Source organism: Rutidosis leptorrhynchoides, chromosome 3 (assembly GCF_046630445.1).
Source record: "Rutidosis leptorrhynchoides isolate AG116_Rl617_1_P2 chromosome 3, CSIRO_AGI_Rlap_v1, whole genome shotgun sequence".
NCBI classification, from domain to species: domain Eukaryota; kingdom Viridiplantae; phylum Streptophyta; class Magnoliopsida; order Asterales; family Asteraceae; genus Rutidosis; species Rutidosis leptorrhynchoides.
The window spans coordinates 368,430,229-368,454,622 of NC_092335.1; the positions used below are offsets into that span (position 1 = coordinate 368,430,229).

The window sequence follows — 24,394 nt, forward strand, 5'->3', positions numbered from 1 at the left end:
AGGTATGTTTCATACTTGTACGTAGGTATGTCTCATGTATTTACGTAGGTATGTCTGGTGTGTATGTAGGTTTAGGTATGTGTGTATGTATGTACGTATGTATGCATGTATGTATGATCAAGTGATTCGCATCGCTCGGTGCATCTTGGGACCATTATGGCTGAGGACGACTTCCCTTGCTCTAGAGCTTGGTTGGTTCCTTTTAGTTGGGTGGTTTCGGGGGTGTCTACCGTAAAGGTGCATGAGTGGTTTTTGGTTTGCTAAGGGTGGTTGGCTCTTTGCTTGCGCAACAACTTCCACCCGGCATGCCCTCGAGTTGCTGTCCACAAGGTCTTTTGGCTCTATTTATTAAGGCAACGACAAGCGTCGTTTTAGTGGCGTCTTGACTGCCGCTCAGAGCCTAAATTGATTCTTAGGCATGCTTTAAACCCCATGAAAATCTGATTCTACCATTTTCATGGCGTCCCCCCTATATTTTATTATTATTATTATTATTATTATTATTATTATTATTATTATTATTATTATTATTATTATTATTATTATTATTATTATTATTATTATTATTATTTTTATTATTATTTTTTATTTATCTTTGTATGTTTTAATTTATTTTTTAATTTCTATTTTCTAGTTTAAAAAAAAAAAAAAAAGAGTCTTTTTTTAGCCGGAGGTCCTCACGGAAGCAATCTCTCTACCCTGGAGTAGAGAGGGGGATGAATTTCCTTTACCGTGGGTGGAGAATTCTCTCGACTCGTGGTAACAGAAATGACTTCTCTTCTAGTTTAGGGTAGAGGAAGGATTGTCTACACCTTACCTCCCCCATACCTCGCAGGCGCGGGATTGGGTATTGTTGTTGTTGTAAAAGTCTTCAACACATATTTAATCAGAAACAACTGAATATGAGGCAGCGTAGGTGGATTGAATTGTTGAATGATTACGACTTTGAGATTCGTTACCACCCGGGAAAGGCAAATGTGGTAGCTGACGCCTTGAGCAGAAAGGACAGAGAACCTATTCGAGTAAAATCTATGAATATAATGATTCACACTAACCTTACTACTCAAATAAAGGAGGCGCAACAAGGAGTTTAAAAGAGGGAAATTTAAAGGATGAAATACCCAAAGGATCGGAGAAGCATCTTAATATTCGAGAAGACGGAACCCGGTATAGGGCTGAAAGAATTTGGGTACCAAAATTTGGAGATATGAGAGAAATGGTACTTAGAGAAGCTCATAAAACCAGATACTCAATACATCCTGGAACGGGGAAGATGTACAAGGATCTTAAGAAACATTTTTGGTGGCCAGGTATGAAAGTCGATATTGCTAAATATGTAGGAGAATGTTTGACGTGTTCTAAGGTCAAAGCTGAACATCAGAAACCATCAGGTCTACTACAACAACCTGAAATCCCGGAATGGAAATGGGAAAACATTACCATGGATTTCATCACTAAATTGCCAAGGACTGCAAGTGGTTTTGATACTATTTGGGTAATAGTTGATCGTCTCACCAAATCAGCACACTTCCTGCCAATAAGAGAAGATGACAAGATGGAGAAGTTAGCACGACTGTATTTGAAGGAAGTCGTCTCCAGACATGAAATACCAATCTCTATTATCTCTGATAGGGATGGCAGATTTATTTCAAGATTCTGGCAGACATTACAGCAAGCATTAGGAACTCGTCTAGACATGAGTACTGCCTATCATCCACAAACTGATGGGCAGAGCGAAAGGACGATACAAATGCTTGAAGACATGCTACAAGCATGTGTTATTGATTTCGGAAACAGTTGGGATCGACATCTACCGTTAGCAGAATTTTCCTATAACAACAGCTACCATTCAAGCATTGAGATGGCGCCGTTTGAAGCACTTTATGGTAGAAAGTGCAGGTCTCTAATTTGTTGGAGTGAAGTGGGGGATAGACAGATTACGGGTCCGGAGATTATACCAGAAACTACCGAGAAGATCATCCAAATTCAACAACGGTTGAAAACCGCCCAAAGTCGACAAAAGAGCTACGCTGACATTAAAAGAAAAGATATAGAATTTGAAATTGGAGAGATGGTCATGCTTAAAGTTGCACCTTGGAAAGGTGTTGTTCGATTTGGTAAACGAGGGAAATTAAATCCAAGGTATATTGGACCATTCAAGATTATTGATCGTGTCGGACCAGTAGCTTACCGACTTGAGTTACCTCAACAACTCGCTGCTGTACATAACACTTTCCACGTCTCAAATTTGAAGAAATGTTTTGCTAAAGAAGATCTCACTATTCCGTTAGATGAAATCCAAATCAATGAAAAACTTCAATTCATCGAAGTTTTTCGTCGAAATAATGGATCGTGAGGTTAAAAGACTTAAGCAAAACAAGATACCAATTGTTAAGGTTTGATGGAATGCTCGTAGAGGACCCGAGTTCACCTGGGAGCGTGAAGATCAGATGAAGAAGAAATACCCGCATCTATTTCCAGAAGATTCGTCAACACCTTCAACAGCTTAAAATTTCGGGACGAAATTTATTTAACGGGTAGGTACTGTAGTGACCCGAACTTTTCCATGTTTATATATATTAATTGAGATTGATATTTACATGATTAAATGTTTCCAACATGTTAAGCAATCAAATTTGTTAAGACTTGATTAATTGAAATATGTTTCATATAGACAATTGACCACCCAAGTTGACCGGCGATTCACGAACGTTAAAACTTGTAAAAACGACATGACGATATATATATATGGATATACATATGGTTAACATGAGATTATGATAAGTAAGTATCTCCATAAGTATATTAACAATGAATTATATACATATAAACAAGACTACTAACTTAAGGATTTCGAAACGAGACATATATGTAACGATTATCGTTGTAACGACATTTAAATGTATATATATCATATTAAGATATATTAATATATCATAATATCATGATAATATAATAATTTAACATCTCATTAGATATAATAAACAATGGGTTAACAACATTAATTGAGATCGTTAACTTAAAGGTTTCAAAACAACACTTACATGTAACGACTAACGATGACTTAACGACTCAGTTAAAATGTATATACATGTAGTGTTTTAATATGTATTTATACACTTTTGAAAGACTTCAATACACTTATCAAAATACTTCTACTTAACAAAAATGCTTACAATTACATCCTCGTTCAGTTTCATCAACAATTCTACTCGTATGCACCCGTATTCGTACTCGTACAATACACAGCTTTTAGATGTATGTACTATTGGTATATACACTCCAATGATCAGCTCTTAGCAGCCCATGTGAGTCACCTAACACATGTGGGAACCATCATTTGGCAACTAGCATGAAATATCTCATAAAATTACAAAAATATGAGTAATCATTCATGACTTATTTACATGAAAACAAAATTACATATCCTTTATATCTAATCCATACACCAACGACCAAAAACACCTACAAACACTTTCATTCTTCAATTTTCTTCATCTAATTGATCTCTCTCAAGTTCTATCTTCAAGTTCTAAGTGTTCTTCATAAATTCCAAAAGTTCTAGTTTCATAAAATCAAGAATACTTTCAAGTTTGCTAGCTCACTTCCAATCTTGTAAGGTGATCATCCAACCTCAAGAAATCTTTGTTTCTTACAGTAGGTTATCATTCTAATACAAGGTAATAATCATATTCAAACTTTGGTTCAATTTCTATAACTATAACAATCTTATTTCAAGTGATGATCTTACTTGAACTTGTTTTCGTGTCATGATTCTGCTTCAAGAACTTCAAGCCATCCAAGGATCCGTTGAAGCTAAATCCATTTTTCTCTTTTCCAGTAGGTTTATCCAAGGAACTTAAGGTAGTAATGATGTTCATAACATCATTCGATTCATACATATAAAGCTATCTTATTCGAAGGTTTAAACTTGTAATCACTAGAACATAGTTTAGTTAATTCTAAACTTGTTCGCAAACAAAAGTTAATCCTTCTAACTTGACTTTTAAAATCAAATAAACACATGTTCTATATCTATATGATATGCTAACTTAATGATTTAAAACCTGGAAACACGAAAAACACCGTAAAACCGGATTTACGCCGTCGTAGTAACACCGGGAGCTGTTTTGGGTTAGTTAATTAAAAACTATGATAAACCTTGATTTAAAAGTTGTTATTCTGAGAAAATGATTTTTATTATGAACATGAAACCATATCCAAAAATTATGGTTAAACACAAAGTGGAAGTATGTTTTCTAAAATGGTCATCTAGACGTCGTTCTTTCGACTGAAATGACTACCTTTACAAAAACGACTTGTAACTTATTTTTCCGACTATAAACCTATACATTTTCTGTTTAGATTCATAAAATAGAGTTCAATATGAAACCATAGCAATTTGATTCACTCAAAACGGATTTAAAATGAAGAAGTTATGGGTAAAACAAGATTGGATAATTTTTCTCATTTTAGCTACGTGAAAATTGGTAACAAATCTATTTCAACCATAACTTAATCAACTTGTATTGTATATTATGTAATTTTAAGATACCATAGACACGTATACAATGTTTCGACCTATCATATCGACACATCTATATATATTTCGGAACAACCATAGACACTCTATATGTGAATGTTGGAGTTAGCTATACAGGGTTGAGGTTGATTCCAAAATATATATAGTTTGAGTTGTGATCAATACTGAGATACGTATACACTGGGTCGTGGATTGATTCAAGATAATATTTATAGATTTATTTCTGTACATCTAACTGTGGACAACTAGTTGTAGGTTACTAACGAGGACAGCTGACTTAATAAACTTAAAACATCAAAATATATTAAAAGTGTTGTAAATATATTTTGAACATACTTTGATATATATGTATATATTGTTATAGGTTCGTGAATCAACCAGTGGCCAAGTCTTACTTCCCGACGAAGTAAAAATCTGTGAAAGTGAGTTATAGTCCCACTTTTAAAATCTAATATTTTTGGGATGAGAATACATGCAGGTTTTATAAATGATTTACAAAATAGACACAAGTACGTGAAACTACATTTTATGGTTGAATTATCGAAATCGAATATGCCCTTTTTATTAAGTCTGGTAATCTAAGAATTAGGGAACAGACACCCTAATTGACGCGAATCCTAAAGATAGATCTATTGGGCCTAACAAACCCCATCCAAAGTACCGGATGCTTTAGTACTTCGAAATTTATATCATATCCGAAGGGTGTCCCGGAATGATGGGGATATTCTTATATATGCATCTTGTTAATGTCGGTTACCAGATGTTCACCATATGAATGATTTTTATCTCTATGTATGGGATGTGTATTGAAATATGAAATCTTGTGGTCTATTATTATGATTTGATATATATAGGTTAAACCTATAACTCACCAACATTTTTGTTGACGTTTTAAGCATGTTTATTCTCAGGTGATTATTAAGAGCTTCCGCTGTCGTATACTTAAATAAGGACGAGATTTGGAGTCCATGCTTGTATGATATTGTGTAAAAACTGCATTCAAGAAACTTATTTTGTTGTAACATATTTGTATTGTAAACCATTATGTAATGGTCGTGTGTAAACAGGATATTTTAGATTATCATTATTTGATAATCTACGTAAAGTTTTTTTTAAAACCTTTATCTATGAAATAAAGGTTATGGTTTGTTTTAAAAATGAATGCAGTCTTTGAAAAACGTCTCATATAGAGGTCAAAACCTCGCAACGAAATCAATTAATATGGAACGTTTTTAATCAATAAGAACGGGACATTTCATAGAGTTTCGACTTTAAAACCCGTAAAACATTTCTTACAATAACTCAATTATATTAATCTTAAATTAAACTTAATATTATAAATATAAATATAAATTACATAAGAAAGAAAGAAAGAGTATGAAGAGGTGAAGGTGTATCTATTGGTGCCTCCGTGAATTCCATTTTATAGGCAAAATGAATTTCTGTAGCAAGGTGGAAAGTTAGCTGGAAAGGTAGCTAACGATAATTCAATTCACTGAATTGAATTATCGATTGAAATATTTTCACTTATGATCCTTTAACTATGCTCAATTAACAACTTTTTATTATTTATTATTATTCTTATTATGAATTATCTAAATATTATATTATATTCTTGAGCATAGTTAACTTGTAATTTTAGCTCCGTTGAGTCGTGCGTTGATAATTAGTTCATGTCTCGGTTCCGGATTTTCAAACGCTTTTTCGTATGCTTAGATATCTTGTACTTTGCGTTTTGCGGCTTGTACTCTTGTCATTTTTAGACATTATTCATCAATAATTTGAACCACTTGGATTGTATTTTGTACATTTGAGATTTTTGGTCATTTGTGTCTTCAAATCGTCATTTTTGTCTTTCGTCTTCACACTTATTTATTTAAACGATTATTACATAAAAATAGAACAATTGTAACTAAAAGCTTTACATATTGGAAGGATAATGCTATGAAATATATGTTCATTTTTAACATTATCACTTAGTTCAAAAGAAGCATTGGCAGACTTAGGTGCTAGTATAAATTTAATGCCGTATTCACTATATGCTAAACTAGACCTTGGAGAATTAAAACCAACACGAATAAGCATATAACTAGCCGATCGATCAGTAAAATATCCTAGAGGGATAATGGAAAACATGATAGTTAAAGTTGGTACTTTAGTATTTCCAGTAGATTTTGTTATTCTGGATATGGAAGAAGATTCTCGAGTTCCTCTCATATTAGGAAGACCATTCTTAAACAAGGCTAAAGTAATAATAGACGTGTTCGGTAAAAAACTGACCTTAAGTATAGAGGACGAGAGTGTTACATTTTCTGTTGATAGAGCCATGCAACAACCGCAAACTGCAGATGATACATGTTATTATATTCAAACTATAGATTCACATGCAGAATTGTTAGAAGAATTTCCAGAATTACAAGGAACAGGAGAATGTTCTTTAGGAGAAGGAACTGAACCAATTGATGAAGCTGAAATGTTAGCCGCACTCATGGCTAATGAATATGAACCAACAACAGAAGAAATTCAAATGTTAAAAGAGGAAGACAGATATCGATATAAATCATCGATAGAAGAACCACCGACATTAGAGTTAAAGCCACTTCCAAACCATTTGGAATATGCTTATTTACATGGTGAATCTAAATTACCCGTAATAATATCGTCTTCTCTTACTGAAAATGAAAAATCTCAACTCATTTCTGTGCTAAAAGCTCATAAACCAGCTATTGCATGGAAGATTCATGATATTAAAGGAATAAGTCCTTCGTATTGCACACATAAAATCCTTATGGAAGAAGGTCATAAAAGGTATGTGCAACGCCAACGAAGACTAAATCCTAATATGCAAGATGTTGTTAAGAAAGAAATTATTAAACTGCTAGACGCAGGTTTAATTTATCCAATCTCTGATAGTCCATGGGTAAGCCCAGTTCAATGTGTACCTAAGAAGGGTGGCATGACTGTCATCACAAATGAAAAAAATGAGCTTATTCCTACTAGGACTGTAACAGGATGGCGTGTTTGTATTGATTATAGAAAATTAAATGACGCCACCATAAAAGATCACTTTCCCTTACCTTTCATTGATCAAATGTTGGAAAGATTAGCCGGGAATAGTTACAATTGTTTTCTTGACGGTTTTTCCGGATATTTTCAAATTCCAATAGCACCCGAGGACCAAGAGAAAACCACATTCACGTGCCCTTATAGTACTTTTGCTTATAAACGCATGCCATTTGGACTTTGCAACGCCCCTGCAACCTTTCAAAGGTGCATGATGGCGATTTTTCACGACATGATAGAAGAATGCATGGAAGTTTTCATGGATGACTTTTTAGTCTTCGGTGATACTTTTGAAACATGTCTAGTTAATCTTGAACGAATGCTTATTAGATGCGAGCAATCAAATCTAGTTCTTAATTGGGAGAAATGCCATTTCATGGTTAAAGAAGGCATCATTCTTGGTCATAAAATTTCAAAGGAAGGAATTGAAGTAGATAGAGCTAAAGTAGATGTAATTGCTAAACTTCCATATCCCACCAATGTTAGAGGAGTTAGGAGTTTTCTAGGGCATGCCGGTTTTTACCGACGTTTCATAAAAGATTTTTCTAAAATTGCCACTCCTATGAATAAACTCCTAGAAAAGGATGCTCCATTCATCTTTTCAGATGAATGCATGAAATCTTTTAATATTCTTAAAGAAAAACTCACTAATGCGCCGATCATGATAACTCCAAATTGGAATCTACCGTTTGAACTCATGTGCGATGCAAGTGATTTTGCAATGGGAGCCGTTTTAGGACAAAGGATTGAAAAACGATTTCAACCTATTTATTACGCTAGTAAGACGTTACAAGGAGAACAAACAAATTACACAACTACAAAAAAAGAACTCCTTGCTATTGTCTTTGCTTTTGATAAATTTCGTTCATATCTCGTTCTAGCTAAAACGGTGGTCTATACTGACCATTCTGCTCTTAGATACCTATTTTCGAAACAAGATGCCAAACCATGATTAATCCATTGGATCTTACTCTTACAAGAATTCGATATTAAAATCCGAGACAAAAAGGGAGCAGAAAATCTCGCCACTGATCATCTTTCTCGTCTTGAAAATTCTGAATTAGAAGTTCTGAATGAATCGGCCATACAAGATAACTTTCCTGATGAATATCTATTGAAGATAGATTATAGTGAAATACCATTATTTGTAGACTATGCAAACTATTTAGTATGTGGATTCCTTGAAAAAGGGTTGTCATACCAAAAACGAAAGAAATTCTTTAGTGATATAAAACACTATTTCTGGGAAGATCCACATTTGTTTAAAAGTTGTCCCGATGGAATAATACGCCGATGCGTATTCGTAGATGAAGCTAGTCAAATCTTAAACCATTGTCACACAGGACCAACAGGAGGGCATTATGGGCCTCAACTCACAGCAATAAAAGTTTACGATGCTGGATTCTATTGGCCTACAATTTTCAATGACGCACACCTTCTTTGCAAATCCTGCGATGCTTGTCAAAGGGCCGGAAAAATAAGTCAACGTGATGAAAATGCCACAAAATGTCATTCAAGTATGTGAAGTATTTAACATTTGGGGTATTGACTTTATGGGTCCATTTCCAAAATCTCATAATAATCTCTACATTCTCGTTGCCATTGATTATGTATCTAAATGGGCGGAAGCACAAGCTCTCCCAACTAACGATGCACGAGTTGTAGTCAACTTTTTAAAACGTCTTTTTGCTAGGTTCGAACACCGAAAGCTTTAATAAGTGATCGGGGTACTCATTTTTGTAATAATCAACTTGAGAAAGTTCTCAAAAGATACGGAGTAACTCATAAAATCTCAACCGCTTATCATCCACAAACAAGTGGACAAGTTGAAAATACCAACCGAGCATTAAAACGAATTCTAGAGAAAATCGTAGGATCAAATTCGAAGGAATGGCCCATGAAATTGGAGGATGCACTCTGGGCTTTTAGAATAGCCTATAAAACTCCAATTAGAACCACACCTTTCAGACTCGTTTACGGAAAAGCATGTCACCTTCCAGTAGAAATTGAGCACAAAGCATTTTGGGCTTTGAAGACATGTAATCTTGATTTACATGAAGTCGGACGTCTACGGTTAAGTCAACTAAACGAATTAGAAGAATTAAGACATGAAGCATATGAAAATTCATTAATCTATAAAGAAAGAACGAAGAAATGGCATGATAAAAGAATCAGAAGTTCAAAAGAATTTAAAGAAGGAGATAGAGTTCTTCTTTTCAATTCACGATTCAAGCTATTTCCTGGAAAATTGAAATCAAGATGGTCTGGACCATTCATAGTCAAAAGAGTTTTTCCATACGGAACAGTAGAATTAATAAATTCAAATGAGATTGAATTTAAAGTTAATGGTCACAGAGTTAAACATTACATAGTTAATCTAATGGAAGTTGAAGATGAAGTTAATCACAATTTCGACACCACAGCTAACTAAGTGTGGGAATGTTCGAATCTTTTTAGGATAATAGTTATTTCTGTTAGAGTTAGATATTCTGTTTTCGTGTAGTTTCTGAGAATGGAATCCGAATGGTCTTTCCCTAGCAGACCCTAAAGAACTAGTATTCTCCCCCCATTCTGAATTTTTATTTTTTTAGGTTTTACGAGATGAAGAATTCCTTTGATCTGAACCATGGTCTAACGCTACACGCTTTGATACCTAAACGTAATAATGACACACTCCCGAGTGACCTGGTGTCAGTAATAAGAAGCAGATGTGATGAAGTAAGGAAAGAACTCAGGAAAGATCATCATAAGATACATTTTGGTAAAGGAAAATCAAAGTCCGCAACAAAAAGAAGAGCACGACACCTTGAAAGATGTTATAAATGCGAAAAATGGTCACACGAAGGTAAATGTTCAAATAATCGAACATATTCAAATACCGAATTTGTTACTCTATGCAGAGAAGGACCGTTTATATGTTTAGAAGAAAAGATATTGAAGAATCGAGGTTACGCTTATGTAGCTATGGAGAATCAAATCACACGACTCTCCTATGAGTCGGCTAAAGCAGGTCTCTGAGAATTCTTTCTCACAGGTAAGTATGTACAGTTTTTAAATTTTTATTTTTATTGCTTTTAACCTTTTGATAATAAACGCTGAATTGTTCGCTATAAAGTATTAAATTGGTATTCAATAAAATTAGGTATGCGTAACCGAAATTATTGATATCATACAAAAATTTATTACATCACTGCAAAATTTACCGTTTATTCTTAAGGTATAAATATCTTTAATCAATCAACCCAAAATATTTCAAAAATTCGTCAGGAGTAAAACTAGGTTATGGAACCGAAATTACTTTACCGAAAAGAGGGGCGTATATTTTTGATAATATTTGATTGATTAAAGTGGGATAAAAGACCAAAAAGATTTTTAATTTTAATTTTTACCATATTTTTAAATTTAATATATAAATGTTAAATTAATATTGTAAAATTTTTAAAATCAATATATGTAAGTTTGTAAATATTTGAAAAATTAATATTTTTAATATAAGTTGGTATGTATAAAAATGATATTTATATGAATTTTTAATTTTATGCATTTTGATGTGAATTTAAAAACAAAAATTTACTTTATTTCATTAAGTTAAAAATGTGATTTCGAAAAATTCGTCGTAAGTTGAAAACTAGGTCGTTGAACCGAAATTGCTTTACCCGAGGGCGGGACGAGAAATTTTGTGATCATTATTTTTAATCTTATTGATTTAAAGTAGGCCAAAAACATTAAAAAAACCCAAAAATCTTTGCTTTTAAAACGACGCTTAAAAAGTGACAAATTTTAAAATTTTGTCGAGAAGCGGACTAGGACAACGATCCGAAACGCCCTCACTCCTAAAAAGAAACAAATTTTTAAAATTTATTGATTTATGTTTTAAAAGTATAAGGTTTTTATAATAAAAAAAACAAAAAAAATAACAGACCCCATGCGATCGCATGGGGTTCCTTCACTAAATCCATGCGGTCGCATGGAGATAAAAAACTGGGCAGGATAAAAGTTCTCTGCGAGTTCTGCTTCTGTCCACAAACACACACACAATACATGAACGTACTCTCAAATCCTCTCAAAAATTCGCCATTTTTCACCAATTTTCACCAAATTTCTTGCTATAATCCGCTCTAATCATGAATTTTTTAAGAAGTTTTTCAAGAAAGGTAACAATTACACCCTAAACCTCTTTAAATTTGATTTTTAGTGTTCTTGAGCTATAATTTACCTAATTTGATTTTGTTAATTTCTAGTGTAATTAGAGTTAAATTGTTAGTATATTATGCATGTATAACCTAGATTGATGCTATTTGTCATGATTTGAAGCCAAAAACTTCAAAATTTTTAGAAATCTAGGGTTTGTGTTCTTGAGTAATTTGGGGCTTTTTGATATAAACAGGTTATAGCCGATTTTTGTCATTAATTATTGCTAAATTAAGTAGTGTAACATGTTTAGGTAGCTAAATGATCCAAACTTTGATCCTAAATATGATTTTTGAGAATTAAAGTGGACTTTTTAGGTCTAAAATTCATGAACTTGATTAAATTGATGTAAATGCCATTTGAAACTTGTTTAATTGCTAGTAATGGTTATTTTAACATGTTATTTGAGTTGAATGCTTATGAACTTTGTAAACATTTTCATAAATGCTTCTTTGAAAAAGTGTAGAATTGTTAAAATTGTGAAAATGTTTATAAGTTTAATTTTGATTAAACATGTTATTGTAATTGTTTGAAGTTGTTATTTTGCTAACACTAATGCATATTTAGATGCACAAATTTTGTGTTTAATGTGTTTTACAGAAAAATACCGATACTGGTGGTGCATCATCATCATCTAGGCAACCTACTCCAAAACCTGAACCAGAAATGCAATATGAGCCACAATATGAACCAGAACCTGAACAGGAGCAACAACAGGAACATCAACAACAACCTGATCAACACGTACCATATTATGATCCGCAACAAGAATATGTTAATGCCTACGTAATTTTTCCGATTCATCCGATAGTAGAACACCCAACGATTCATGAAGAACAGTTGCATCCTAATCTGAGATTTGATCGAAGTTGGAGAGATTACCCGACATATCAAAGTAACAAATTCAAACTGGTAACGAAAAATGTAGAAGTGCCGAGGGTAATCGATTGGAAGCCTTTGGAAATGGTCCAACTAGTTAACTCAGTTAGACTGCATCTGATCCAAAGGTATGACAGCTCTTCTTTTCCCGATTGGGAACGTTTATTCACTATTTGTAGGCCTGTATATAAGGAATGGTGTGTTGAGCTTATGAGTACTATAGCGTTAAATACAGATGTAGTTAGGTTAGATGATAGATGTTTTCTTAGATTTTTACTTCACCGTAGGATGTACAGGATGTCCATGCTGGACATGGCCAGGGCTTTACAGATTTACACTCCTGGTGAATTACTACTATCCGATTGTATAAATTTTATTTATCATGGGGAGCGGGTAGATAAGAATTTTGACGCGGACGCCATCTGGAGGCGTATGTCAAACTATAATGTTTTTACGCTGGGAGGAAGACACTCCTATTTAGATATTAACAAAGCAGAGCTTCGTATTATACATAGATTTTTAGCTAATTCGATTACACAAAGAGGTAAAAATAAGGAGAAGATGACCTTACACGATTTATTTTACCTTAAGTGTATTCGAAACACTAGAAGCTTTGTTAATATCCCCTACTGTGTTGGTTTTTATCTGTCCAAAATGGTAGCAGGAATACAGGACGGGGGAGTAATAGGAGGAGGTATTTTTGTTACTTCTCATTGGAGAGTATTTGGGTGTAGATAGGGATCAAAGGGGTCCACTGATGGTGTGTAGGGAACAGGTTGACACTTTAGGATTGAAGGTCTATCAGGGTGCTAAGGTATTAAAGAGCAGACGCAATTAGGCAGTACCATATGATGGCCATCATCCACAGGTAGAGAGAGGTTCAGATGAGGAAATGGAGGAACCGGATGACATTAGGGATGTCATTAGGGAGGCTATGACTGACGTCTACCAGCGTATAGATGAGGTAGAAATGACAAACCAGGATTGACATAGTCGGTACGAGCAGTGGCAAGCCGCGAATGTGTACGAGCATTCTAGGAAACGACAGCATGATAGATGGCACTATCATCAGCATCAGATCATGAGCCAGCAATCACCTCAGGTACCAAATAACTACGTACCGACCCGACCTGCTTACTATCCTCCACACCAGCCCGATATGCGACCACCATTTACTCTCTACGACCCTAACCAGGCCTATCAGTACACCTATAACCAACCATGGAACCCGCCTGACGACATGAACTGGAACCCCTATCCAGATTGATATAGTTCTGTTGGTGATTTCTATGATTTTTATCTTTTTATTATTTTTATTTATTTATGTTTAAACATATAATATTGTGATACTTTTATGTAAGTTTTAACATTTTTATTATGTTGTACTAATATTTCATAATTGATTTGAAAGTGAGATGTTAAGTCCCATTTCAAATTACCAACAGACTGAATGAACAAATGATATGCACCATTTATCATTCAACAAACAAACGCCAATATGTTTGAAAACTTTGGTAAAATTTAATCATTTTTCTACGCTAATCACCCTTAATAATTTAAATTGTACTGATTTCTTGCAAATGAGGACATTGCAAGATATTAAGTGTGGGAAGGGGTTAAATTCTTTCAGATTTTTAAAATTTTTTACTTATACACTTGGTTACCATTAAAAATACTAGTAACGCAGTAGTTGTATTAGAATCTAGTGCTCTTTGATAATAAAGAATAGCCCTAGTCTTATATACTTACTACCCAATTCTAGTAAAATTTTTCAAAATTTTCAATTAAATGAACTCAAAATCATGTTTATACAAATTTATGAACGATAAAACTAGGTGTTAACACCGAAATTATTGTTACCTCGGAAAGGGCATAAATTGAGAAACAACCCAAAATGTTAGAATTCATTTAAAATGGAATAGAGGACAATAAAAAAGCAAAGAAAGGGAAATAAAAGCCAAGTGTGGAAAAAATTTACCAAGTTATTTAGAATATATGTCACATATTTTTGTACAAATAATTAAAGATACTTTTGTTTTGGACAATTTTAATCAGTTTTACCCAGTTTATTGTAATATAAATGAAATTTAAAAGGAAGTAAAGTCTTCCGAAAGAAAAAAAATAAACGCGCTTCTTGATTTAGGTCATGAAGTTGTCGTCCAGACCAGTTGTAGAGTCTACGAAAAACCTTGAAAAGTTTTCTCGAAAATCAGCTGGAAATCCACGGACCTCAGCATCAAACAGGGTCGCCAAGTGGTCAGACGTATCCTAACCATGAGAGGATCTGTCTCGTACAATGGGGGGGCACCGTACAAATTAGCTTATAAGACTAATGAATCAGATCCCCAGAAAGGATAATCTCCTTAAAGATCAAAAATCAGCTTTTAAGACTGATATTACTCAATACTTGAGATTGACCTTAAAGATTGAGAATTACAAACTCATGGAATTCAATGATATCTAAACTCGAGCTTGAACGAGAAAATATTTTGATCAAAATTACAAACCGATTTGTTTTCTGAAAACCCATTTTCAATGCGTTCATTACCATTGAACGTAAAATCCTAGGAATTCACCTGGAATTCATTAGGTCACCTGAACCAAATCGGGTGTCAACCGTAAGAACGGTGGTTGCATAGCATGGTCGAAGACAGGACCTTGTGCCAGACCGAAAAACTATAAGGTGATCTTTACTATTACTCCTACAAAGGATAGTAATTGCATCCGACAAATATAGACCATAATTAGAAGCATGTCACGGGACATTGCCTTAACAGTTGCTTGTTCAACGCTTTCGTTTACAACCGGATGGTAGTTTACCGAAAGGTAATATACGGAATAAGTATACTGGACGTGTTGCTTTCCTAATACAAGGTTAGCAAGTGGGTGACACAAAACCTCAAGTTTTGAGCTAAAATTTTCAAATCTGAAACCCACCAAACCCACAAAAACAATTTGCAAACACCGGTGAAGGGTTATTCCAGAAAACTTATCTAGGGTAAAAGCTAGATTGAATTTACAAAAGATCAAATGTTTTCATAAAGATCCAATTTCCTTAAAGGATCTAAATTTTCAAAGTCATGTGGGACTGTAAACCACAACGTTACTATCATTGTTCATACCGCCTTATTAAAATCACGGATGGACAAAGTGTGAAGAATAAAGAAGTGATTCTAGTATTTTTATTTCAAGACTATATTGCTTGAGGACAAGCAACGCTCAAGTGTGGGAATATTTGATAATGCTAAAAACGAACATATATTTCATAGCATTATCCCTCAAGAAAGACAAGCTTTTAGTTGCAATTGTTCTATTTACAAGTGATATTCGTTTAAATAATAAAAGGTGAAGACAAAAGACAGATTCGACGATTTGAAGACGCAAACGACCAAAAAGCTAAAAAGTACAAAGTACAATCAAAGTGGTTCAAATTATTGATGTGAAACGTCTCAAAATTACAAGAGTACAAGACGTGAAACGCAAAGTAAAAGATATTAAATTGTACGCAAGGACGTTCAAAAATCCGAAACCGGGACCAGAATCAACTCTCAACGTTCGACGCATCGGACTAAAAATTACAAGTCAACTATGCACATGAATATAATATAATATATAATTAATTCTTAAAATTATATATATATTATATTATATATAAAACCGTCGGCAAACTAGCAAACAAACAATTGTAAGCTGGATTCCCAGGCCATGCGATCGCATGGACAGAAGGCACAAATGCCATGCGATCGCATGGAACACTGTAGCAAGCCACATCCTATAAAAAGCAACGAATTTAGTCGAATGGATACACATCTTTTTCTCTCTATCTCTCGCAGATATACATATATATATATATATATATATATATATATATATATATATATATTATAATTTTAATTTTAATTTTAAGATTAATAATAATAAGGGTATGTTAGCGAATGTTGTAAGTGTGTAAATCGAAATTCTGTCCGTGTAACGCTACGCTATTATTAATCATTGTAAGTTATGTTCAACCTTTTTAAATTAATGTCTCGTAGCTATTATTATGCTTATTTAATGACGAAGTAATCGTGATGTTGGGCTAAATATTAAGATTGGGTAATTGGGCTTTGTACCATAATTGGGGTTTGGACAAAAGAACGACACTTGTGAAAATTATACTATGGGCTATTAATGGGCTTTATATTTGTTTAATTAAATGATAGTTCGTTAATTTAATATAAAGATTTACAATTGGACGTACCTATAAATAACCACATACACTCGATCGGACACGATGGGCGGGATATTTATAAGTACTAATAATCGTTCATTTAACCGGACACGGTAATAGATTAATAGTTAATAGACTTATTAAAACAGGGGTGAATTATATACAAGGAAAATTGGTGTAATTATAGTTTAAGTCCCCAATTAGTTGGAATATCTGACTTCGGATATAAGGATAATTTGACGAGGACACTCGCACTTTATATTTATGATTGATGAACTGTTATGGACAAAAATCAGATGGACATATTGAATAATCCAGGACAAAGGACAATTAACCCATGGTACTAAACTAAAAACAACACGTCAAACATCATGATTATGGAAGTTTAAATAAGCATAATTCCTTTATTTCATATTTTATCGCACTTTTATTTACTGTCATTTTATTTATCGCACTTTTTATTATCGTACTTTTTAATTATTGCAATTTTATTTATCGTACTTTTTATTTATCGCACTTTTATTTATCGCAATTTCATTTATCGTTATTTACTTTACGCTTTAAATTAAGTTTTATTTTTAATATTTTACATTAGGTTTTAACTGCGACTAAAGCTTTAAAATCGACAAACCGGTCATTAAACGGTAAAAAAAACCCCCTTTTATAATAATAATACTACTTATATATATTTATATATTTACAAATATAGTTTTAAAAATATAGCGTTAAACTTGGCTAGATCCCTGTGGAACGAACCGGACTTACTAAAAACTACACTACTGTACGATTAGGTACAGTGCCTATAAGTGTTGTAGCAAGGTTTAGGTATATCCACTCTATAAATAAATAAATAACTTATGTAAATTGTATCGTATTTAATAGTATTTACTAGTAAAAATATAACTATTTCGTATACACCTCTACGCACATCAATCTGGGACACTAACGTGTTCTCCGTTGATCTTGCAACCGAAGGTGAATTCTTTTTAGCCATTAAAGGATCGTGGGTGGGTTACGATTCTGAGATTGCTATTATTAACGTTTACGGCCCCCACTCCTCCACGAAAAAACATAGAATGTGGAACGAATTAACCTCCCTCATTAACTCACTTAACATCCCAATCATATTGTTTGGTGACTTTAACGAAGTCAGGAACATAAATGAACGTATGAATTGCGAATTTAACCAATCGTGGTCTGACAACTTTAACAACTTCATCAACCAATCCGGTCTAATTGGCATACCCCTCGGTGGGAAAAAATTCACTAGAATCTGCGAAAAAACAATGAAATTTAGCAAATTAGATAGATTTCTAGTTTCAGATGATATCCTTAAAATATGGCTTAACATCTCGTCTAAAAATCTTGACCGAGACCTCTCCGATCACTGTCCTATAATACTTCATAATACGTATGTAGATTCGGGGCCTAAACCTATTCGAGTCTTCAATACGTGGCTAGACTTAAAAGATACGGATAACATTATAAAAATGGCTTGGTCAATTCCTGTAATTGATAATCGTCCTGATTGTATTTTCCGCAATAAACTAAAAAATTTTAAAATGGAACTTAGAAAACATAGTACACAACTCGACAATCTCGACATCCAAATACATAATCACCTAAAAGCGGCTAATGATTGGGAAAAAATTGAGGAAACCCGACCCGTAACAGAAACTGAAAGGTTAAAATGGGTGGAAGAAAAAATGCTTCATATCAAAAAAGAAAAAAAGAAAACGAAAATGTTAAAACAAAAGTCACGTATTAAATGGGCTCTTGAAGGTGATGAAAATTCTAAATACTTTCATAATTTTATTAAAAGACGAGCGAATAAAAACAACATCCATGGTATTTCGATTAATGGAACGTGGACCGAAGACCCACACTTAATAAAACAAGAAACTTTCCGTTACTTCAAGTCAATCTTTAAATCCAATAATCATAAAAATCGATGTCCTTTCAATAATGTATCACACCTTGAATACATCTCAACACAAGATAACATCATCCTAGAATCAAAATTTATCGAAAAAGAAATATGGGATGCTCTCAATGATTGCGAAAACTCAAAAGCGCCAGGTCCTGACGGCTTCAACATGAAGTTCTTTAAAAAACATTGGGACCTCATTAAAAATGATCTGATCAATGACCTTGATTGGTTCTGGACCAACACTGAAATTTCCAAAGGTTGTAACGCCTCCTTTTTCACTCTCATCCCTAAAAAACCTAACCCCATTGGCCTAAATGAATATCGACCGATTTGTCTCATTGGTAGTTATTATAAAATCCTGACCAAAATTCTTTCAAACCGACTTGCTAAAGTAATCCACAAGGTCATTGGTTGTGAGCAAACTGCATTCCTTAAGGGTAGAAACATCCTTGATAGTGTACTTATCGCAAACGAAATAATCGATGAACTTAAATGAAAAAAATGCAAAGGACTCATATTTAAAGTCGACTTCAAAAAGGCCTTTGATTGCATTGATTGGGACTTTCTATTTGACACCATGCATTACATGGGTTTCGGGTCAAAATGGATTTGTTTCATCTGTGCATGCCTCTCATCATCTTCTATTTCAGTCCTCATCAATGGCTCCCCCATAATGGAATTTAATCCCGAAAGGGGTATTCGTCAGGGAGACCCTATTTCACCTTTCCTTTTTATCATAGTTGCTGAAGGACTCAACATCCTAACCAAACGTGCACTATCTAATGGCCATCTACGTGGTATTAATGTTGGTAATGATAATATTACAATAACTCACCTTCAATACGCCGATGATACAATTTTTTTGGTGAATGGAGTAAAAGAAACGCAAAATATATATCCAAACTCCTAAAATGCTTTGAAAAAAATTTCAGGACTCAAAGTTAACTTTAAAAAAAGTAAACTCTATGGAATTGGCATATCTAAACAAGAAACCGATCATATGGCCGAAATACATCAACTGCTCTACCGGAACTACTCCTTTCACATATCTTGGACTTCCCATTGGTGTTCCCACTTCTCACGCTTCCTCTTGGAAGCCGATTGTCGAAAAATTCGACAAAAAGCTCTCTGATTGGAAAGCTAAATCCATCTCCTTTGGCGGTCGACTAACACTCATTAAATCCATCCTAAGTAGCATCCCCCTTTACTACTTCTCTCTTTTTCATGCACCATCAAACATCCTTAATTTACTCGAAGCAAAAAGACAAATTTTTTTGGGGCAGGTCCACAACGGAAAACAAAATTAATTGGATTAAATGGGATCAAATACTTCTCCCTTATGACAAGGGCGGGTTAAATGTGGATTCTCTTTTCAGTAAAAATATATCACTACTATGTAAGTGGTGGTGGCATTTTAAAAATGAAAAAAATTCTTTATGGGTTAAAATTATTACTAGTATTTATGGGACGGGGGGCGGGTTAGATACTAACAATGCTTGAAGGAACGTTTCTGGGAGAACTGTTTGGAAAGAAATTATAAAAGCAGGTAGAATTGCGGATAATACTGGCACCTCATTCTCCACATCTATCACAAAACAACTTGGCAACGGTGAATCCATAAAATTCTGGAAAGACATCTGGTGCGGCTCAGAATGTTTTAGCACTTTATTCCACAGACTATGCATGCTTGAATCCAATAAAGATGCTTATATCGCGGATAGAATCACACAAATTGAATCAGTCACTTGCGGCAATTGGTCTTGGATAAGACCTCCTACCGGTCGGGCCCTTAATGAACTTTTGGATATCAACAACATTATATCATCCGTTACATTGTCTGATAGGCCCGACGCTTGGAAATACGCTCACGATCCCTCCGGAATCTACACAACTAAATCCTTAGCTCAAGTAATCAATAGCTTAAAACTCGGTCAACATGCTTCAAATATTTCGGTCATGCACAACAAATATATTCCACAAAAAGTTCACATTTTTGCGTGGAGAGTAGTTCAAAAGAAATTACCGGTAAGGGTTGAATTGGACAAAAGGGGCATCGATCTTGACACCATCCTCTGCCCACTTTGCAACATAGACATCGAAACATCCGATCATATCATGGTTCTTTGCCTTAAAGTATCCCAAATTTGGTCACTTATACTTAATTGGTGGAACCTTCATAACTCATCGATTACTAATATTGAAGACGCCGTAATCAATAAACAACCCTTCACAAGTAAAAACATTGGCTCTTATCTGTGGCAAGCAACCAAATGGACTGTATGTTATACAACATGGAAACATCGAAACCTAAAGGTCTTCTCAAAAAAAGAATGGAATCCTGTAACACCCTAGGCAAATCCCACATCGCCCACGAACATGAGTGATCATGGGATTATAAAGTAATACTCACGCTTAAATGACACAACGCGTTTTGGGATCACATGCTGAGTAGAAGTGCGAGTACGTTATGGTTAAGCGTGCTCGGGCGAGAGCACTACCAGGATGGGTGACCTCCTGGGAAAGTGCTTCTCGTGTGTGGTCGCCAAGAAAAAGCCGTGCGCCTGCGGGCAAAGCGGACAATATTGTGGTCATGTTAAGCTGGGTGTTACAGAATGGTATCAGAGCCAATCATGTGCCGTTGGGGGTGGTGGGGCAAACCTCATTGAGGACGATGAGTCCCTAAGGGGGGTGAATGTAACACCCTAGGCAAATCTCACATCGCCCACGAACATGAGTGATCATGGGATTATAAAGTAATACTCACGCTTAAATGACACAACGCGTTTTGGGATCACAGGCTGAGTAGAAGTGCGAGTACGTTATGGTTAAGCGTGCTCGGGCGAGAGCACTAACAGGATGGGTGACCTCCTGGGAAAGTGCTTCTCGTGTGTGGTCGCCAAGAAAAAGCCGTGCGCCTGCGAGCAAAGCGGACAATATTGTGGTCATGTTAAGCTGGGTGTTACAAATCCCGCAACAATCCTATCCGAAATCCAATCCCAAAGTTATAGTTGGATCTCAAATCGATCAAGAAAAAAGAAGCAATTAGAATGGCATCAATGGTTAATCAACCCTTCTTCTTATGTCGCGGATCCCCCTCATGGTATAGGTGTCGGTTAATGTTTACATACGTGTTGGTGGATGGCCAATTGATCCTAATTTATTTCTTATGAGGGTTGGATAATCGGGTGGTCTGCTGGAAACTTTGTAGTCGCTTGATCGGCACTGTTTCCCTCATTCTTCCCGGCTTGTATTTTCAAGTTCGTTCCCCCTCATTTAAATAAATTAGATATTTTAGTTTATCCTTATGGTTAATTGTTTTCTTATCACTTGTTTCCCCGATTGTCAATTGTATAGTCCATATAGGTCCATGTAATTATACCATCATTATTAATAAAATTACTTTCTTGCTTTTCAAAAACAAAAAAAAAAAATTTAGAGAGCCGTTTTGGAGATCCTGTGCATAGGGGAGATCATGCTCGATCTCCCCTGGCACCCATGTTTCTCTATTTAAATCAATCATGTAATTTCGACGTATATTAAACTATATTAATTTATCTTAGATTCGTGTTTATCTCTTCATGTTCATAATTTTCATCTTTTATTTTGTTCTGAAACGTGAATCGATGCTTGTTTATGATCAAAAGATCAGTATTGGTGAATCAAGGGACCAGCATGTTTGTATTAGGTGGATGTGTGAATTTGCCTTTAAAAAAAAAAATCTCCTATTTATCTATTTAACACACCACATATTTGGATAGATAGCTATTCTATATGTAAAGTTAATTTGTATTATTAATTATTGATTATTATTATTTATGGTTATATACTTATATGTAATATTTAAAAACAATCTCCTAAATATATTTATCTAATTAACACATCACATGTTTAGATAGATAGCTATTCTATATTTAAAGTTAATTTGTATTATTAATTATTGATTATATGTAATATTTAATTCTCCAAGTTTATTCTACCGAAGATTCACTACAAAAAAGTTTTCATTTTGTGACATTTGCTTAGTTTTTGACGCCTTAAAATGTGAATAATTTGACATAACATTTGCTTAGTTTTGACGCCTTAAAATGTGAATAATTTGACATGTTTTTGACACCCATAAGTGTTACAAAGTTTTTGACACTTAAAAACATCGGAAAAAAAAAACTCATTAACACTTAAAAGTGTCAAAAGGTTAATAATTTTTGACACCATATTTTTCGACACTTAAAATTTTTGACACCATATTTTTATACGCTACCAACTTTGTGACACTTATAGATGTTAAAAACATGCGAATTTATTCATATATTTTAGCGTCAAAAATAATGGAAGCTTCAAAAAGTGAACATTTATTTGTAGTGATTAGAATATATATACTCAAAAATCATTCCTAATACATCCCAAAAAAGGTGAAAAGAAAACAAAACATGACACTTCATATATCCATGCATATCTTTAAGTTCCATACTATAGGTATAATTCACGCAAGGATTAATCTTGATCCATTCACGATATCTACTCCGTGTCTAATTAAGATAACATGTAATTATATGTCCTTGTAACTTATGCAAGTTAAGGATTACGTAAATATCTTTAAGATTTTATAATATATTTAAATATCAAAATATTAATAATTAGTTAATTTAATTTAATCAAAAAAATGACATGCAAAATTATTTAATTCAGTTTAATTAAGAAAATGACACGTAGGATTATTTAAATCAGATTAATTGAGAAATTCACACGTAGGATTATTGGCACGCTCTTTATAATAATGTATAGAAGATATAGATAGATAGATAGATGATTTATATAAATGAGAAAATATCATATATCCTCCCTATAAACACGTATTATTGAATTATGTATTTTTATTTTGTTATTATACATTTACAGACCATCTTGATTTATTAATTTATTTTGTGAGCTATTGATAGTTAAAAATGCTTTTTTAGTCCCCTTAAACTTATATGTGCTTTTACATATACCAAATTTGTTCAAAAACCTATCACAAAAATATAACAAATACAAATTTACTAAAACTACTCAAAATCACTTATAAATTTGTCAACACAACGGACTCTTAAACTCAATTTTTTTTAACAAATATCTCAACAACACGGGCTCTTAACTCAAAAGAATAATAGTACGAAAAAATCAATTAACTTTGCACGATTATTTTACCCCCCGTGCAACGCACGGGCTCTAACATTTTATCTACTTTCGCTATTTACATACTTGAATGATATAATCTGTTACGTTTTTTGCATAGTTTTTACAAACCCGTGCAACGCACGGGCTCTAAAACCTAGTGTATATATATAGAATAATTCAACGATTTTTATTTTTATTTTTTTTATGTAATTTGTATGTTCAATTTCTAATCGTTAATTTTTATGTGATCATTGAATTTTCATGTAATCGTTGAATTAATAAAAAAAAAATAGTTTATGTTTTTTATAATTTAATGGATTTTACTCTCTCTCTCTCTCTATATATATATATATATATATATATATATATATATATATATATATATATATATATATATATATATATATATATATATATATATATA

At 33.7% G+C, this 24,394-nt stretch overlaps 3 protein-coding genes across 3 annotated transcripts; all 3 read left to right on the plus strand.

The window, feature by feature from the left end:
* Positions 1–17,962: 17,962 nt before the first annotated feature.
* LOC139901260 (uncharacterized) lies at positions 17,963–19,312 on the plus strand. Its single transcript, XM_071883987.1, has one exon. The coding sequence runs from the start codon at positions 17,963–17,965 to the stop codon at positions 19,310–19,312; it is 1,350 nt and encodes a 449-aa protein (XP_071740088.1).
* Positions 19,313–19,489: 177 nt separating this feature from the next.
* On the plus strand, positions 19,490–20,123 carry LOC139901261 (uncharacterized). Its single transcript, XM_071883988.1, has 2 exons — positions 19,490–19,621; positions 19,749–20,123. The coding sequence occupies exons 1-2, from the start codon at positions 19,490–19,492 to the stop codon at positions 20,121–20,123; spliced, it is 507 nt and encodes a 168-aa protein (XP_071740089.1).
* A 376-nt stretch (positions 20,124–20,499) lies between these two features.
* On the plus strand, positions 20,500–21,168 carry LOC139901262 (uncharacterized). Its single transcript, XM_071883989.1, has one exon. The coding sequence runs from the start codon at positions 20,500–20,502 to the stop codon at positions 21,166–21,168; it is 669 nt and encodes a 222-aa protein (XP_071740090.1).
* Positions 21,169–24,394: the final 3,226 nt, after the last annotated feature.

Bases quoted from the DNA above. Each gene is read 5' to 3' on its own strand.
- LOC139901260 (XM_071883987.1), top strand. From the start codon at position 17,963: ATGTGGAACGAATTAACCTCCCTCATTAACTCACTTAACATCCCAATC.
- LOC139901261 (XM_071883988.1), top strand. From the start codon at position 19,490: ATGGAATTTAATCCCGAAAGGGGTATTCGTCAGGGAGACCCTATTTCA. The intron at 19,622-19,748 runs GTTGGTAATGAT...AAAAAATTTCAG, and splicing joins GCCATCTACGTGGTATTAAT to GACTCAAAGTTAACTTTAAA.
- LOC139901262 (XM_071883989.1), top strand. From the start codon at position 20,500: ATGCTTGAATCCAATAAAGATGCTTATATCGCGGATAGAATCACACAA.